Here is an 18,821-nt window from a genome sequence, read left to right on the forward strand (position 1 = left end):
CTCATGCACTGTACAATATAAAGAAAAAAAGCAAAAGGTCTTTTGATGGGAAGGAAAAAAAGCCACCAGGAACGAGGAAAGGGTTATTTGGCAAAATAGACTTTGCATGTCTCCTTTGCCATAAAACCTCAAATTTTGGTGAATTTCTTCAGGTTAGTCCTGCTGTAAAAGAAGCATTTTATATAAAAAACATGAGGTTGTCTCAGGTCACTTTTTATTGTACAATTCCTAGTTGCCATCAGGTTGCTAACAACACAGCTCAGACTCACAGGGCTTAGTTGTGCAGGCGTGAGCACAAAGTCTAATTATATGATCAGTTCAGCATTGGGAGTGCACATTGTCAGACCATTGTTTGCATACACAATACTAAGGTGTGGGATTTCTCTTTTCCCTGTTACTAGCAGAATACAACCCTTTCCTGGAGAGAATAATGCGACATAAAGCATCAATAGAAAACAGAGCATAAAATCTGCTATGTGACATCTTTTAGCCCTTTGCAAGCTGGCTACCAATACCCTGTCGTCTCCCACCAATGAGATATTGTTTTTTACAACGTTTAATCCCACTTTTTTAATTTAATTAATTCAATTTTTTTTAACAACCATCTAAAAAAAAAGAAAAAACATCTTGTACAGAACATTGTAAAAAGAAGAGAAGAATGGAAAAGGGTGGGGGTGGGGGGGACATTTCGCATATGACATACAGACTTCCAAAAATACATGGAACCATCACCATTATTAGGAAAATTAACAGAACATAACGGTCATTCGTGATGGCGAAAGCCCTGGGTACCTCATTTCAGATCTGAGTATGACAAGAGGTGAGTTGTCATAGAAACTGGAGTGCAGGCCAAGAAGTTTGGGAAAGACAAAGCCCAGTCCATCCATCCGTTTTAAAGTCCCGCCGTGAATTGGGAGTCGCAACAGTGTTACAGGTTACATTTATAATATATCATGAAAAATGCTGGAAGTGGGATAGTACCTCTTCCCTCTCTGAGTCTGGCAGAGCTTTGTCCATAAAACAGAACCATTTTCCCAGAAATTTTGATCTTTGCTTATCTTTCCCTTGTCTGGATTCCAGCATATCCCTATAGAAAATAGTTAGTAAAGAGGACCTAACCATTTCTAGTGTAGGGGGCTTAGATTTCATCCATTATTAATCCCACTTTTGATCCAATCAATACCATTCAAAGAGCTGTATATTGAATACAACAACTACAGTAGCACATATATCCATATATGTTTTTCAGGTTTCAAAATCAGTATATGGTATCAGTATATGTTCAACACTGAACGCGTGAAAATTTACTTCCAATAACCACTCTGTAACAGGTCCTCACAAGGACGTGTGCATCGGTTCCAATCTAAATAGTAGGGAGCCTACCACACTAAAAGAAATCATTAAACCAAATTCGAAGGAATACCCACGTGATCAATCAAATACCTACACTAGCGGGGCCACCCCAGAAGCATTACCTTTATGCAGTAATTTTACACCTCAAACACTGGAGGATCCAGCATCTCAATTCTCTTGTTTCATATTACTCCATACAATCATTACTAAATATCAATGTTGGTCTCTGAATGCCCTGAGGAAGCCTTTGTGCGAAACGCGTCGAGAATTAAGACAAGATCTGTAATGGTTACCATGATCCCTTGTGACATGTAAACATGGGCTCATGAAAGAATACCTAGTATAGTTGAACTTGGTTAAACTGAGGAATTGAAAAGTAAACATTTCTTTTTTCACACTTTTACAACATTGCCAAAAAAGCCGTCTTTTTCTTGGTCTTTGAGAATGGCCATACATTGGTTGAGTTTATTGTCCGATCATACAGTCTATTTGATGGTTTTATAGATTCAATAAATTTATTCTTCAATTCCAAATTTAATTGATCAAAAGTGATTAATATCAGGTCTAGAATGCTTGAAAAACTTCTATCGATTGTATCAGATAGGTTTTTGAACCTGGAAACCCTTGTGCTGACCATCTTTGTATGGAAACTGTACACCAAATGTCATGAAGCCTCTATCTACTGACATTAGGTGTAAAGAACCCTTTCTTCATTAAATAACAATGTGACATTTCTTTCCTGGAAAGAGACAATTTCCACTACAGGTAGTCCCCGGGTTACATACGAGATAGGGACTGTAGGTTTGTTCATAAGTTGAATTTGTATGTAAGTCGGAACAGGTACATTATTTTAATGAATGCAATTAGGACAGATGTTTGTCTCAACATATTATTAGCAGCGTGGTGTCAATTACTGTATAATCCTTGCTGTGAGTTAATCGCAAACAAAGCAAAGAGGAAAAAACTAAATTTTATGCAGCCTAGACATTCATTACTTCTGGAGCAAGCTGTTCTTTGATATGCAAAAAGAAACAACTGCAGAGTTTGTCTTGGTCATTAAAGTGTTACAAGAGCTTGCTTAGCTGTGTTTAGCAAAAGATTTCTTTTGAAAGTCATGCAAATCATGAAATGCAAAAAAAAAAAAAATCTTTATGGCCTAGAGATATATTAACTTCTGAAGCAAGCTGTGCTTTGATATGCAAAAAGAAACAACTGCAGAATTTGTCTTGGTCATTAAAGAGTTACAAGATGTTACAGAAAAACAAAAGATTTAATCTGAAAATCTTCAACTCGCCCCCCCTGCCCCCATCAAGCCTCTGTCCTGCACACCAACAGGCAGGGAAGGCCCATTCGTATCTAGGAGTAGTCACTATGTCAAATTTCCTTAACTCAGGGACTACCTGTATCTGCTTTCTTGTATGATCTGCTCTGTGTATCAAACATGCAAAGTACAAAACATTCTTTATTCATTTCTATAATCTACAAGTTACTAATCAAATGAATGCACCATGAGAAATATAACACATACTATATTCATTTTTAGCAGGGATTTTCTGATGCCTGAAGATATATCACAGAGTACCTCCTGAAAATGTTAAGAATCACAATATGGAATAACAAATGGGAAAGTCTAATCAAAGATTACTTTAGACCAGGGGTCTGCAACCTGCGGCTCCCTGACATCACCCTCCTTTGAACCCCAATTCCCCTGGAATGGGGAGATGTACAAAACCAAAAATGTAGGTGCAAGTGGGGGGACACCTGTGACTAACACCCCCTAAAATGTAATTGTTAGGCTATCATCAGAACATAAAGAACTCTGCCCATCAAAAAAATCTACCGTTACACATTATTGGAGGCACCTGAACCCCAATTTCCCTGGAACAGGAAGGGGGTACAGGTGAACAAAATTAGAGGTGCAAGTGGGGGACACCTGTGGCTAACACCTCCTAAAAACTCCACCCATCAAAAAACCCCTACCCTGTTACACATTGTTGGAGGCTTCTAGCACCTAAACCCCAATTACTCAAGATTGGGGGGTACAGGTGAACAAAATTAAAAATTTCATCGCTAAGGCATTGTCAGAACATAAAGAACTCTGCCCATCAAAAAAATCTACCCTGTTACATTAAAAGCCTCCAGCTTCTAATGTAACAGGATGATACGTTAGAAGCTGGAGGCTTCTAGGGGCAAAGTTCAGTGTTTAATTTATTTCAAAGTAGGCCTACACATGCACACTTGTTGTAACAGGTAAAATTAAAAAAAATATTAAAACTTTTAAAAGTTTATAAACTGTGTTATGTTTTGCGGCTCCAGACTATTTTTCTTTAGTGGAAGAGGAGGCAAAATGGCTCTTTTGATAGTAAAGGTTGCTGACCCCTGCTTTAGGGTAAACACTGAAATAATAACTCCAATTTTATGCTCACCTAAAATACACTCTAATTTTCTCTTGAAGATCATTGAAATGAAGATTTTTTTTATGGAGAAGGATGCATAGAGAAGCTGCTTGGACTAAAGGTTGGGAGAGTACTTTGTGCCTGATCCCTTCAAACAGATACACTACATGGCCTAGAGTTTGTGTGTTACTGGCTCCTTATAATCTTGTTGAACTTCCCATTCCTCCTCTGGTCTGCTTTTCATCAATTAATATGGTTCATCTCAGTTCTCATTCCCATTCTGTTGCTGGTATTCCAACACATGCAATCACCTCCTTTTATGAGTTGATGGCATGTGCTACACCACAGTAGCAGGAACCCAGCTGGCAATATATTGTTTTAATGTAATTTAATAAAGCTCTCCAAGGCTGGAGAGGATACACTTTCATCAGTGAAGCTGGGTGATCCAGCAAACTTGAGATGGATTTCTTTAAAGTCATTTGCATGCTGGACCAGATCCATTCCAGATTTGCTGGATCACCCAGCTTCACTGATGAAAGTGTATCCTCTCCAGCCTTGGTGAGCTTTAACCCTCCTAGCGGTTATCCTGAGCTGCTCCACACTCGGAGCAGCTTTAACCTAAAAAAAACCCCACTTACCTTGTTCTGTCCCCTGGTGTCCTGCTGGTCCCTGCAGTCCTGGGGACATGTCCTGCTCCTCCGATCTCCAGCCGCGAAGTGCAGAGACAATCTACGAAGATTCCTGGTGACGTTGGTGCATGCAGTGCGGCCGGGACTTAGCGGTGGGGAAATCAAATCATTTTGTATTGAATCCAATAAAAAGAGATCTTCATAAAATATATATATAATTAGGTTATATACATATTATACCTGCTACTGTACAGTTATTTTATATGTTTAACTATTCTTTTATTTTTTGTGGGTTTTTTTTTTAAATTTATTATTACATTTATTAAATGTATTAACTATTAGACATATTTTGGTTAGTTATGTCTATTATTTATAGGTCTACAATGTAAAATAAATTTCCATGCAAAAAATTGTACCGCTTTTTGTTTGGAAATCTGGACAGAATTAGAGCGCTAGGGGGGTTATTAAATCAGGCTTAATGTGTCTGTGTCGCTGGACTGTTTTGTAGTCAGCAGGTTAAACATGACCACGGACACATGGTCCAGCACGCATATGATGCTTCATATCATTCACTTCACACTGGGTGAATCTATTTGAGGCTCATGTTAAAGCTGGACAGTACACAACACTGGAGCTGTTGGTACCTTCACTGGTAACATGCGTTATTCATAAAATTTAAATCATGAACATATTTTTACAGCATATTATACTTACGTAGATTCTAATGGAGGTGGAGGTGGGAAGTCAGTTTCCACATCATCGTAAACATCGCTTTCTGCATAAAAGAAATGAGAATGAAAAATTACAACTTAACAAAGTGAACAATCTTTGTTTTCTATTATTATCTTTTTATCTATTTATTATTATTATTATTATTATTATTATCTATTATTATTATCTTTATCTTTGATTTATTCACAGCCCTGAATTTACTTTTTTACAGTATAAATTATTATTTTTTTATTTTCTTTAATAACATGAAATAGTCAGAGCCCCTGTTATGTTTTTCTTGCTGACTGTGTTACTTAATGGGGTCACAGACCTCGTACACATAGTCAATGCATAAGAACACATTCAACAAAATTATGAAAAGTGCGGTAACCACAACATATCATAGAAATTCATCTTTGACTACTTTCGGCCAAATAGAATTTTTTAGAATGGAAATATCAGCCATTACTTGTATTACTCTTTTAGAAAGTGAGTGCAAAAGGCATGTGGCCTGTTCAGTGTTGAAAGACATGGAATCCACAAGGCTAACTAGTCAGTAAAGGAAGAAGAAGCCTTAGCTCGGGGCACTGTTATCACTGAGAACTACCTGCAAAAAATGGTTCACATTGGACAAAAATGGGTCTGATATATTAAAGTTCTCCAAACCTGGAGAGGATACATTTTCATCAGTGCAGCTGGGATGAAGCAGCAAACCTGAAATGGATTTCTTCATTTGAAAGTCATTTTCTATTTGCTATCAAACGTTTTGAATCCTGGACTAGATCCACTCCAGGTTTGCTGGATCACCCAGCTTCACTGATGAAAGTGTATCCTCTCAAGCTTTGGAGAGCTTTAATAAATCAGGCCCATTGACTCCACTTGTTATCCTTTATTTGACAAGTAGTAGGAGATGGTAGCATTGCTGCATGGGATAGGAGCACCAATTCGTTGATTTGAATTGGTGCCACTTGCAAACACTTGCACCAGTGTTTTTAAGCATTCGCAATACAAAGAAAAAAGTAAAACAAGGAACCATTTTCTTAGGTTTTTGCAGCCACTTCCAAGTGCCTACGTAGGCAAATGCTTGGAAAAACCCAAAGGCTTACTACTCCCAGACACCTAAATATGGACGATGGATGTCTGGGGGTAGAAAACACCAGGGTAAAATACCAATAGTCTGTACACAGCCAAAGAATACCAGACCAAGAGTGTGTGCCTGTGAAAACACGCGAGCAATGGTAACTTCCATATTCCCATCCTTAAACATGGAATAAAGTCAATTTTTCACACTCTGCAGCCAGTGGGAAGACAAGAAGGATAAGAATGGTTGGATGCATAAATGAATGGTGATCTATGTCTCCTATGATAAAGTGCAGCTAATTTTTCTAATATTATTATTATTAATATTAATAATATTAAACAGGATTGATATAGCGCCAACATATTACGCAGCGCTGTACATTAAATAGGGGTTGCAAATGACAGACAGATACAGACAGTGACAGAGGAGGAGGAGAGGACCCTGCCCCGAAGAGCTTACAATCTTTTCAGGGGACAGGTGCTCAATATGAAGAAAAGAAGAGGACACACAGGCACTGGGAAGGAAAGTCACCAGTTCTCCCACTACTCCATTCACAACAAAATTTACAACATTCAAGAGGCATACAGAACAATGTCGAAAATGTGATTTCACTGATAACCCTGGATCACAGGGTTATCACAATGCATAGTGTATGGACAGGGTAAACTTTAGGCTGTGGCAACTTACCATGCATGGATGAATGTGACCTGTAAAATAAAAAGACAACAGCTTGATATACTAGTTATAATGTAGTTATACTAGTTGTTATCTTAAGATAATAAATTATTCCTTTCCATTAAAACTGGATGGCTGCACCACTGGAACCATCATCCTAATTCCTTGACATCAACCTGAACAAGCAGCTTCTAAATTTTACTTGTCAAATAATTTAAGAATAATTTATATCTGCTTCTGAGATAAAAAGGACATCAATCATATTTTACTTACCACTCTGATTTATATTTAATTTCTATACAGTTTTATTCATTATTTATATTAGAAAGGAAAAAAATCACATAAATACGGTATGATGCTGAGATCAGACATTTCATAAGTAGAAGAATGGTTTCTAATATTACAGAATGATAAGCCAATGGTTAGTACAATCATACGTGATACAGTAAGTGATATTAGAACAGATAAAGATTAGGAGTTCTGGCTGTTTATGAATCTAATACATTTTTTGGCTGTTGGTGTTGAAGATATTCAGATCAGATCCTATTGGTAATTTGTAGGGATGAGCCAGTGAGAAAATTAAATCTTTCGGGATTTTCTCGCTTACTGAAAATGTAAGCGAGAATGGCCTTTTGTTTCACCAGGAGGTTGAGCTCTCGCCGAACAGGAGGATTAAACTTTTGTGCCCCGAGGATCGCACACTCTTCTCAATGAATGCAGCTCCAGCTGCAATTATTGAGAAGATGCCCAGCACAGGAGAACCTCCTGACATTGTAATATAAGTATCTCTTACAAATGATACATTTGTTACAGATACAAATGTATTATTTGTAAGAGATACTTATATTACAATCTCAGGAGGTTCTCCTGTGCAGGGCATCTTCTCAATGATTGCAGCTGTGGCTGAATTCATTGTGAAGAGTGTGCGACCCTCGGGGCACTAGAGGTTAATTAACCTCTAGTGCCCGGGGATAGTACAAACGGGAGGATTCATCCTGTTTTAATTTCCTCTTGCGATGGTTTCGTGAAATCGGTTTGCCGAAATTTTGCGGAACCATTGGAAGTTCGAGGAAATTTTCGCAAGAATGCCAGAGGCATTCTTGCTCATCCCTAGTAATTTGATAACCAAATAAAAAAAAAAGAACTACATACTTTTAGAACTCTTAAGGATTTCTACAATGCAGCCTGGATGATAACTCTGTCTTGAAAAATAAGTTTGTGGACACCTGACCATTAACCCTAAATGAGCTTTCTGAATCTTCAATTCCAAAACCATAACTGATAATTTGGAGTTCCTCCACTCCAAACCATGATTGATTGAGCTGCTTTGTACATAGGGGTACAGTGATGCAGCAATAGAAAAGGATCTTCCCTAAACTGTTGAATAGGTTGAATGCATAAAATTGCCCACAAAGTCACAAAGTCTTTATATGTTATAGTAATACAGTAGTACTAGTGGCTGAAAACACCAGTATGCTGTAAGTTATATGGTAAATATACTGCCTGGCCAACATTTTGGGCCTGAAAAATTAGCTTAAATTACTACCTGAAGATACCGAATGAACTGGTTTTCCCATTCTATTCCATAATGACAATGCCAAGACACAGTTGGGCACAGTTTGTAAAAGAGAGGTTCAGGGAGCATGATAAATGCTCCTGAGTTCTTTCACATGAGCTCACTTCGCTGTATGACACACTAGGAATGGTAAGTATTCATTTTAATACTAATTGTTCCTGTTAATATAATGTCAGCTAGTAGGAGCAGTGGGCATGTTATGACCTGGGGTGCCTGTGGGGGCAGTGTTATGATCTGGGGTGACTTCAGTTGGTCAGGTTTACGTTGAGTAATTTTATGTGCTCAAAATTGAGCCAAGCTGACTACCTGAATATACTGAATGACCAGGTTATTCCATCAATTTTGTCTTCCCTGATGGCACAGGCATATTCCAAGAACCCCTACTAAAACCAGTTGATTGGAGGTCAGTGGGAAAAAAAGCTTCTTAAATTGGTGGCCATTGGAAAGGTTCCCCCATCCCCTAGAGTGGTGACAAGAATATCACCTTCATAGACAACCAAAAACAATTAGAGGTATGCAGTTGGCTCTACCAAGTGGTGTTGGCTCAAAAATTTTGCAGGCATCATCAAATGTGGTCAATCAGCCACAGTTTGAAGAATCCCTCATGGGAATGGCTGATATAATTTTAATGATTATTATATTCCTCTTTACTGCTCCCAAACAGCTACATAGTTATATGGAAAGCTGTGGAAATGCTGGGCCAGTACTGAGAGTAATTAGACATTTCCAGAAGAGAAACGAACTATGGCCTGCAAGGCAAGAGGTGGCTATACTTCTGAAAATTTACTTTTCTAGAGCAGTCAACTTTTTCAAATTTCTGAATTTTACCTGCTAGTGGTAAGGATTTGGGTTGAGCGAGAATGCCTCTGACATTATCTCAAAAATTTCCCCGAACTTCCGATGGGTCTGCGAAATTTCTGCATACCGATTTAGCAAATTCCAATAAATTGCAGGTTCCCACACTCCCTGGGTTAATAAGTACAGCCTGGGGAGCACGGGAACCTGTGGTCACAGCTGATTGGAGGCACGCGAGTGCTTCCAATCAGCTGTGACGGCATGCGAACTCCAGATGAACTCTCAATAAAGTTTCTCCCTTATAGTTCATCTGAGTTCACTTCCCATGGCCACCGGGCTGATAAGTACAGCTTGGGGAGCGTGGGAACTTGCAGTCACAGCTGATTGGAGGCACTCTGTGTCTTTCTCTCTATATTTTTCTTTTGCACAAACACATACCAATCTCTACACAATTGCTAACATCCTTTTACTACTCCCAAACATATTCCCTTATTAAAAATTATTTTTGTTGTAATAGCATTGAGTCGTTCTGTTAGCTTACAGTGAATCAAATGTAAATCAGGTGAATTTGGTTAATCTTTGATAGAAAAGCAAATGATTAATGGCGGATGTGACCGTATTGATTGGTAACAGTAGCATGGTTATGTCAATGAATTAGTACGACCGTATTGCTGAAAGCAGAGGTGCCGTCAGTTTTAATTCTTTATATCATCTTACAAAGCAAACTCGCTTTCTTCACTATCTTCATGGTCTGTTACATTTTTCTGTTTGATTTGGGTTCCCATCCGCTTCTTAAACCAGGACCACGTGCTGCTTTTCTCTTCCTCCTGCAGTACAGAGCTTTGCAGTGTGTAGAGTGCACCGTTCAGTTCAGACATCACATTTTAAGGGATACAGAACATCAAAACACCAATGTGTGAATCACTTCCTACTTGTTATTTCTCATGGGGCTGTTGGTGAACAGGCCTATTCACCTGTCCTGCTTACCTGCCCTGTTATAGGGCGCTTCAGTTCTCTGGCTGGATTTATCATACATTGAAACCTTAAGTCCAGGTAGATGTAAAAATGTTGTTTTGTGCATGAAATTAATTTGATGTCAGCCTCTGCTAATCCCCCTTGCCGTCGTGCCCTCACTTTTCTCAGGAATTTCATGTGTGCCCATTCTTATTCTGCAAAGAATTTGTTGATGGTCCGTGACTCTGGCCAGTCCGCCCCCCAGCTGGGTCAGGATAAGGACCTCCATATGGAATTGCATGCTCAGGGTGGTCGGGGGGGGGGGGGTTGTCTCATTGAACACACAGAGAGGTTCTGGTATCAAGACATCACTCTGGGGGAAGTTTCTTCCCCTTTGAGTGACACATAGGGTGTAGTGGGGTGGGCACATTTACATAACAATGATGGGCATGTGCGTTCGCCATGAATAGTACTGTGGCCCCCTCTTCTTTTTTTACGACTACACCCCTGGCAAGGATGAACTAAATAATGCTGGATTATTGCTAATAAGGAACATACTGACTGCTCCTTCACTGTTCAAAACCAGGCAGTAGGCAGGAGGTTAACAGATCAGTATTTTCTAACCTGAATTAAAGTAAATTAGGTCACCCGCCTGTCTGTGCTGTACTATGGGGCTGCATACAATTTGGGGCTAGGAGGACAAAAATACAACTTCTTTAGCAAGTATAATCGCTTCCACAAATGCATTTAAATTGTGTGCTTAGCATTTGCCTGGAAATTGTCTTTAATATTATAGATGTGGCAGGAGAAGTGATACTTAAACATTAGGCAGAACCCACCAAGGAATCTTTTAGTTGGGGGTCCCCCCCCCCCCCAAAAAAAAAGAAATCAATATCCACTGGATACAAGGATGAACATGTGATATAGAAAACAGTGGATTTTGGTAGTTCATGGTACTAGTTTCTAGATGCAGTAGTTGCAAATGACAAGAGAAAGCATCCTGTGCCCATTCCTATCATTCACAATGTGTTAGTGGTGGCTTCATTATTTTTACTAAGTACATAGAATACTCACTTGTCAGGGATGTCGTCATCCACTCCATCATAAATGTCATCATCATTACTTGGTGGAGGTGGAAAGACTGGAAAAACAAAACAACCAAAAAATAACTTGGCACTATATTTCTTCACTAACTATTTAGTTAGTTTCATTGTAAAGAAAAATTCCCTACTTTTATTAGCCAGAAAATGCCCAACTGTTACATGTTTTAGTTTATAACGCATTTTCATAACCTCAGGACTAAGCTTCAATAACTGACCCCGCAAACCAACCCCCCCATCTATAAAGCGTATCTTTTATGACTTTCAATAAAAAGAATGCTGGTGACTCCCTATGTTTGCCATGACAGGTTTCCATTGGGAAATGTTGGGAAAAAAGCGATCACATCACAAGGAACCGTGATAGGAAAGGCCGGTAGGTGTATTGTGATGTAGAGCTTGTACTTATGGACACCAGATATATATAATCTCCCAGCTCTCTTGTTACCCACTGCAAACACCATTCCAGCAGAAGCAAATACCCTTATGGCTTGGCACAGCTTGATCAACATCTGGAACATTTGATTTGTAGTGCAAAGTCAAAGCCACCAAAAAAGACATGGGTAGTAAGCTCCATGTTTGAGGGCCATTTGGTGATCGTAAATTCTACTCATCTATTATACTTACATGAGTTTCCAGCAGAGCTGTGAATTAAGAGAGAAAATAGGGTTAATTGAGTTACAGATCTTCTCTTACATACACATTATTTTATAATTAAACATATTCAATGCTAGGGCTAGCAAATTACTTTTCAGAAATCCAATCAAAGTTTGCTGGATCACCCAGCTTCACCGATGAAAGTGTATCTTCTCCAGACTTGTAGAGCTTTAATAAATCAGCCCAAAGGTGTCAATGTCTGTCTGACTTTCTTGAGAGGAGCCCCGATCAGACTATTGTGAGTCAGTGGGTCATAAATGTGGGTCTCTGCCCAGCAAAAAAATGGGGCAAGGGTACCCAAATTGGCCTGTACAGTCCAAGCTTGGCATTCATGTAGCCAGGGAGCTGATAATATGTGATTTCTGTTTGTTAGAATGGTAAACAACCCCTGCTTGGAGGAACACTCTTTAATTTTTGATTTGATAAAAAAAAGTGGGGAGAAAGCCCTGAAGTTTGGAAAGTGAGTTCCTGAAAGTTCTACATTTGGGTCCAAATCTCAATAAACAGTATAAATATTTAGATAGATATATAGATAGATAGATAGATAGATAGATAGATAGATAGATAGATCAAATATAAAAAATCAGTTTAAAAACAAGAAATTTATCCAAAACCGTTTAAATGAGTACCAGTTTGAATTGTAAACATTATATATGTATACAACTAAAAGGTATATTTGAGACATATAACTGACATCCTGTTATCAATTGTCAATGTATAAATCCCTGAAGACTCTACTTTACCCAACATTTACAGTATTTTTTTCACATTAGCTTTAACTAGGAAATGTTTGATTCAACTTTTACTAATGATTTATACATTTTCTAACTGAATCAAATGTTAAAAATAAAAGAAAAATAAAGTCGCAAAAACCATTCTAAATTTTGGTAAAGGTTGGATGAAAACATTTATAAATAGACCCTTTAGGGCAGCAGTTGTATCCGTGGACCACTGGTGGTCTGTAAGAAAATTTTGGTGGTCCTCAGAAAAATTTGGAGATATTTTGCAATTTTTATGTTTTATTAATAATAAAAAAAAAATATTAATATAAAAAATTCTTATATTCTAAATGACATTTTTCACCTTTATATTGCACTAAATTCATGAACCGTACTAGAGACAGAAAAACAAGGAGGCGTCAGTGTAGTGTTAAGTTGTATGAGGGCTGTACGCTTCAGTATTGTTTCCACCATTGTAAGAGTCACCCCGCTCCCCGAATACCGATTCCTATTCCATTGTTTTATTTTATTTATTTCTCAGATGTTCTTTTAGGTAAGCATGACCTCAACTATGTATTTTCTTTACCTGTTATATTTAATGTCATCAAATAATTTGACTTTAATAACTATCATTTCTTGTTTGGTCTTAGATTGGAATTAAATAAACCCATACTGAGTGAGAAAAAACAAACTAATATTTTGCTTTTCTTTAGTAATACCAAACATAATGCAACTAATGATAATAGTAACAATAGTAATACTTCACTTTACCGTGAGCTGATCAATGAATCAGAACCTCCACAGTCCTTGTCAGGCACCATTAGGGAGACCATTATTTTACACATGTATTTATCTTTTTTAAAAAAAATCATATTAACGGTCCGCGGGATTTACAATTATGAATTTAGTGATCCATGAGGTCTGAAAGCTTGGCAACCACTGCTTTAGGGCAAAGATTCATGCAAAAGTTAGTATATCTAATAGAAAGAGCTATAAACCATGATTCTTACTGGCTGGCTTCATCTTCTCCAACATCATCATAAATTTCCTGGTCTGGATCTGGTTTTATGGGAGTGAGCAAAGTTTCTGTTTTCCTTCTCCTTAGTGAATCATAGTCAACATTCACCATTGTTGTTTTGATGTAACCATCTAAAATATAAAGAATGTTGTAAAGTACTGTATTGAACTTTACCAATATACCAATCATAAGGTTTAAATCTTTGTTTCGGTATACTTTGTATTATTGCATCTTTGCTCTGATATAAATGTTATAATTCAAAATGTTTTAGATTTAGATAGCTTGAAACTTTAGACCTCGGTCCACAGCTTGACCCCCTAAACCCTTGATAGACCCCCACTCCATTATATAAAGTAAAAGTGTGGGTGTAATGGAATCCCTTTATGGGTCTTTCCTTCCATTCAGACTCCATTGGAGGTATCGTGACCTACATGAGTTTTCTTGCTGACTAAAACTGGGTTCCCTTAGTTAACTATTAATTTGACATATACTCACAATTTCCATTCATTCTTCCCAGCCATTTTCCCTCTGGATTATCTGTAACACGTAATATCTCAATCTCATCACCATTCTTGAAAGAAAGTTCATTTTTACCACCTTTGTGATCCACACATGCCTTGACTTGATGGATAACTTCAATCTTATCTGTTAACTGTGGAGAAACAAACAATAAAGTGTATTTAAAATCTCAAGATCACAAATCTTTTATATTATAGATATATTATATTAAAGCACAATAGTCCCGTAGTGGCTGCAATAGTTTCCTTTTCGATTTTTGTTCACCAGTTGATCCTACCAGTAATACTTTTCTTGTCCTTGGGTGATAATGCTCTTTTATACTCTATCAATGGAGGAGCAGCATTGCCACCAAAGAGGTTAGAACAACACAAACTTTCTGTCTCCTCATTTCTAGAAAATAAAGGGAAGATGATCTATAGTCTCCAGATATAGCTGGGAACCAAGGCGAACATAGGAAGGTGCAAAGGGTGCAACTGCATAAGGGCCCTAAGCCCTTCTTAGTCATTCAGGGCTCCCATAAGGGTCCCAAGTCAGTTCTGCACAGGGGCCCAATGTTGGGTACATCCGCCACTGATAGGAACATTGTAATAGATCATATTCAGCATAAGAAGAGTGCACTAGATTAAAAAGTATATTTAGCAGACCAAATGGGAGCATAGAAGAGAAGTTAATAGTTTGTTTCTCAAACAAAGTTCATTGGATTAATATTGGCTGCCAGTTGACAGAACAAATGGAAACATGCCAAGATTTTGGTAAAGTGTCCTGATACAAGTCCTGATACAGGGAAGGCTCAACATTATTAGGATTAAGCAGTTCTGCACCTTTGGATTTATTATTTGTAGAAGATCATGAAAGACAAGGGTATATGGTCACAAACCCTCAGTTGTGTGATTTATAACAAAAAGATCACCAGTTACACCTCTAAAAATGCTACTACAGTAATTACAGTGGCAACTGTAAAATTTGGCATGTCATCTGACCTTTATTAAGTGAGGGTAAAAATCCTTAAAGGGGTAGTCCCACCTAATGGTAAAGTTCTTCCTTCCCCTTACCATCAACATGCTAATGAAATATATAAACAATACGAATTTAAGGTTTTAAAGTGATTGCGATGACCTTCCCACAACAAGCATGCCTACTCTTTTCTAATGAAATCTCTGATAGCCATATACCTCTCTCCGCATCCACTCCTCCTCCATCTGGTTTTCCTAGTCACATGTGATTTTCCCATTGGTTAAAGCAGTGGTCTGAAGCTCTGGCCGGTGTGCCCCTATATGGGGTCAGGAGAAGGACTCCAGACCATGTCCCCCGCATGGATCGCAGGCTCAGGGCAGTGGGCGGGTTGTGTCTCCGCGGTCTGGAGCCGGTAAATTTATTGGTTCGTGGGTCCAAAAAGGTTGTCGACTACTAGGTAAACTGTCAAATATGCTCACCTTAAACTTCTTTCGTATTTCTTGTTCCTTCTTTTCTCTTTCCCTTTGCTCTTTCTTAGCTTGTTCCAGTTCTTTTTTTCTTTTCTTTTCATTTTTTTCTTGTTCTTTTCTACAGTGATAAAAATATGAATTTTATCAAACTGAAACACTAACTGTATACAATAACAAATACTCTTTTCCCAGTTATGATTTGTTCCTAAATGATTAAATGCCAGAAGGATTAGGAAGTATTTACTGCAGTGTTTCTCACCCAGGGTCCTTCTGAGTTTGTTAGAGGTTCCTTGAGCAATGAGCAGTTTGTGCCTCTCAGGTCAGTTTGTTAGAAACCAATCTGTAAGAGGAGTATTATTTCCACTGACTACTAGGCTAAAATACTGCGAGCTGTGGATATAGTTTTTTAGAAGAGGTTCCCTGAAGACTAGAAAGTTATTTCCAGGGGTCCCCATGTTAAAAAAGGTGGAGAAAGGCTGATCTGCTGCATCTAAATAATACATTTTTATTATAACCTGAACTCCAGAAATCAGTCTGAGGCTTTGAGTGATTTTCTTTTAAGGCACACATATTATTGGTTGGGAGCCCTGTGTGGCCCCATGGCATCATTAAGGTGGCTGTAATTGGTCCAATCCTATTTTCAATCGAATGACCGAATCGACTGATTTAACATCTGAGCCAAGAGCAGCCTTAAGGGAGTGATAGTAAAAGTTCACACTGCTGGAAGCCATAACACTGAATTTCCAACTTCATCCTTGCCATACCACATAGCCAGGCAGACAACTAACTATTCCACTACTTCAGTTTTCCTGTGCCACCCACCTGCCTGCTTTTTAGTCATCAACCTGTGACATATTATTGATTCATAGCTACAAAATGATATAGAAAGTGAAACTGTTGAACTAGGAAATTTACATTTAACCTTTTTTTCCTTCCCAGCATTTCCAAATTGAAATTTATAATGGCTCTGGTGCACCTGGCTATTGTTAAAAAGGCACCAGCCTGTGAGGCAGGGAGGTTGCAGCCTGAGGCCAGGTATGGGCTGTGTGAAGCTTGTGAGCTGGGAGAAGGTCTCCTACAGTTTGGTTATGTTAGACTAACTCTGTAGAGTGTCAGAGAGAGCCAAGAGGCTAAATTTTGTGTTTTCTTGTCATTATTAATATTATTATTATTAAACAGGATTTATATAGCGCCAACATATTACGCAGCGCTGTACATTAAATAGCAAATGACAGACTAATACAGACAGTGATACAGGAGGAGAGGACCCTGCCCCGAAGAGCTTACAATCTAGTAATACTGAGATGATTTTGATCCCCTGCATGGGAAAAATCCTGAACATTGCTTTGTTTTTGGAGTTTGTTTGCAAATAAGTGTGCAGAACATCCTGTAATTTAATATACCTCTGTATGTATATAGTATATAGTAATAACCCAAATGTAAAAGAACAATACTTGGCTTTAATCTGGAGCTGTCTCCTGCAGTACTTATTTGCTACCACTAGATGTCCCATGTCTTCTGGGTTGAGCAATAGCCAATGTCATTTAACCCACTTCCTTTAAATCATGGGTGTCATTGGCTTAGAATAGAACTGATCAACTTTAGGTGGGAAAAGGAAGAAAATAAAATGAGAATAAAAGATTTTATATAAAATGAAAGATAAAGCTGCTTGAATGCCAACACATTCAATTTGTTTTCATTTTCTTCTCCTCATTAAAATGAATCACCCTTTGGGTTAACACAGAAAAACAATCAGTATAATATTATATATACCTTGGCTCATCAAGTCCTTCATATAATTCTTGATCACTCTCCTCGCTCTGTAGAATAATAGGAAACAATAAAACATGAATTATTCAGAAATAAAAAAAGTGTAATTTACAGAGATACAAAACAAACAAAAGAATGCAAAGCCATTTAGTTGTGCTTGCTTCAAAGGGAAATTTAGAAGGCTTTGGGTCAATTTTAATTTATATTTAGAGCTGAAATGTAATCTGCTTATATTTTGCCTTCCTTGGTTCTTTCTTTTCTCATCATACTAGGAGGAATTATACAAAATATCAAAGGTGGATCAGTTTGCAGTGGCAGCCATTCCCAGGGTAGCCACCCCATGCAATGTCCACTGGTGATGTTAAACCTCCATGACTGAAGGATATAAAAAGAGGCAAGCCAAAAATTGTAAAAGACCGGAAGAGACGGAGACCTATGTTTTAGGTGGATGCTGACATGGCAAGCCAACGGGGTCCAAATGGTGTGCAGAATAATTTGTTTTAAAAGCGAGAGGTTCTGTGCTGCCTAATCCAGCCATTCAGATTTAAGCTGCCATTTTCTAGCGTAGAAAAGGAATGAAATGTGCTTTGCCACTATGTTCGGTTTGCAGCAAGTTTTACACATTTACCATTTGCACTTGTAGCAAATTTTATCATTGCAAACAGGATTTATATAGCGTCAACATATTACGCAGCGCTGTACATTAAATAGGGGTTACAAATGACAGACAGATACAGACCGTGACACAGGAGGAGGAGAGGACCCTGCCCCAAAAAGCTTAGAATCTAAGAGAAGGGGGAAGCAGCACACAACAGGAGGGGGGATATGGATCGGTGGGTGAGTAGGGGGTTTAAGAGACAGAAGACAGGTAGACAAATTTGAGCGCTCCAGAAAGAGCAAGCTGAATAGGACAAAGAAGGCCATTCCAGAGAGTCGGGAAACCCTAAAAAAAGCCATCCATGTGATGAGGTTATGAGTGAGGAAGTCATTAGTAGGTCATATACAGGCATTACTACCCATGTGCAGTGTCCAACCATGTCATGTTAGCAGGATTCTGATCGAAAAACATGGGACTTTACAGGCCGAGAAGGACAAATCTAATCACGTTTCTTGTAAATAATAAAATTATATAGCTTTAATGACAAATATCAAACATATAAAACTTAGATTAAAAAATGTGCAAAACTAGCCATATTCCTGTCAGGGTCACCACCAGATTGGTGTTCCCCTTTCAATATCGACGCGTTTCACGGATAGATTCCACTTCTTCAGGAACATAACAGGAATATCTATAATCCAGACAATACATAAATTTTTTAAAAAAACGTCAAAATACAAATCATCAGTCATAATTAAAGTCAAATTTCAATATATTGTACATCTTAATTTGCTATAGATGTGAATGTACCTGAGATTTGATGTACATGAAGTCTCACGTCTATTAGTA

General features: G+C 38.1%; 1 protein-coding gene across 4 annotated transcripts in view; it reads right to left on the reverse strand.

Annotated features, from left to right (window-relative positions):
* FYB1 (FYN binding protein 1) overlaps positions 1–18,821 on the reverse strand; it is a 93,107-nt gene that overhangs the window by 12,261 nt on the left and 62,025 nt on the right. For 3 of the 4 annotated variants that reach the window (XM_072416626.1, XM_072416623.1, XM_072416624.1), the window contains exons 6-14: positions 17,378–17,424; positions 15,614–15,722; positions 14,157–14,313; positions 13,654–13,792; positions 11,895–11,911; positions 11,245–11,311; positions 9,934–10,056; positions 6,858–6,877; positions 5,093–5,153 (exon numbers count right to left, since the gene is read on the reverse strand). In XM_072416626.1, coding sequence (XP_072272727.1) covers positions 5,093–5,153; positions 6,858–6,877; positions 9,934–10,056; positions 11,245–11,311; positions 11,895–11,911; positions 13,654–13,792; positions 14,157–14,313; positions 15,614–15,722; positions 17,378–17,424 — 740 coding nt within the window. The remainder of the gene's footprint in view (positions 1–5,092; positions 5,154–6,857; positions 6,878–9,933; positions 10,057–11,244; positions 11,312–11,894; positions 11,912–13,653; positions 13,793–14,156; positions 14,314–15,613; positions 15,723–17,377; positions 17,425–18,821) is intronic. The other variant, XM_072416625.1, reaches the window with a different exon arrangement.

Source organism: Pyxicephalus adspersus, chromosome 6, assembly GCF_032062135.1.
Source record: "Pyxicephalus adspersus chromosome 6, UCB_Pads_2.0, whole genome shotgun sequence".
Classification (NCBI taxonomy): Eukaryota; Metazoa; Chordata; class Amphibia; order Anura; family Pyxicephalidae; genus Pyxicephalus; species Pyxicephalus adspersus.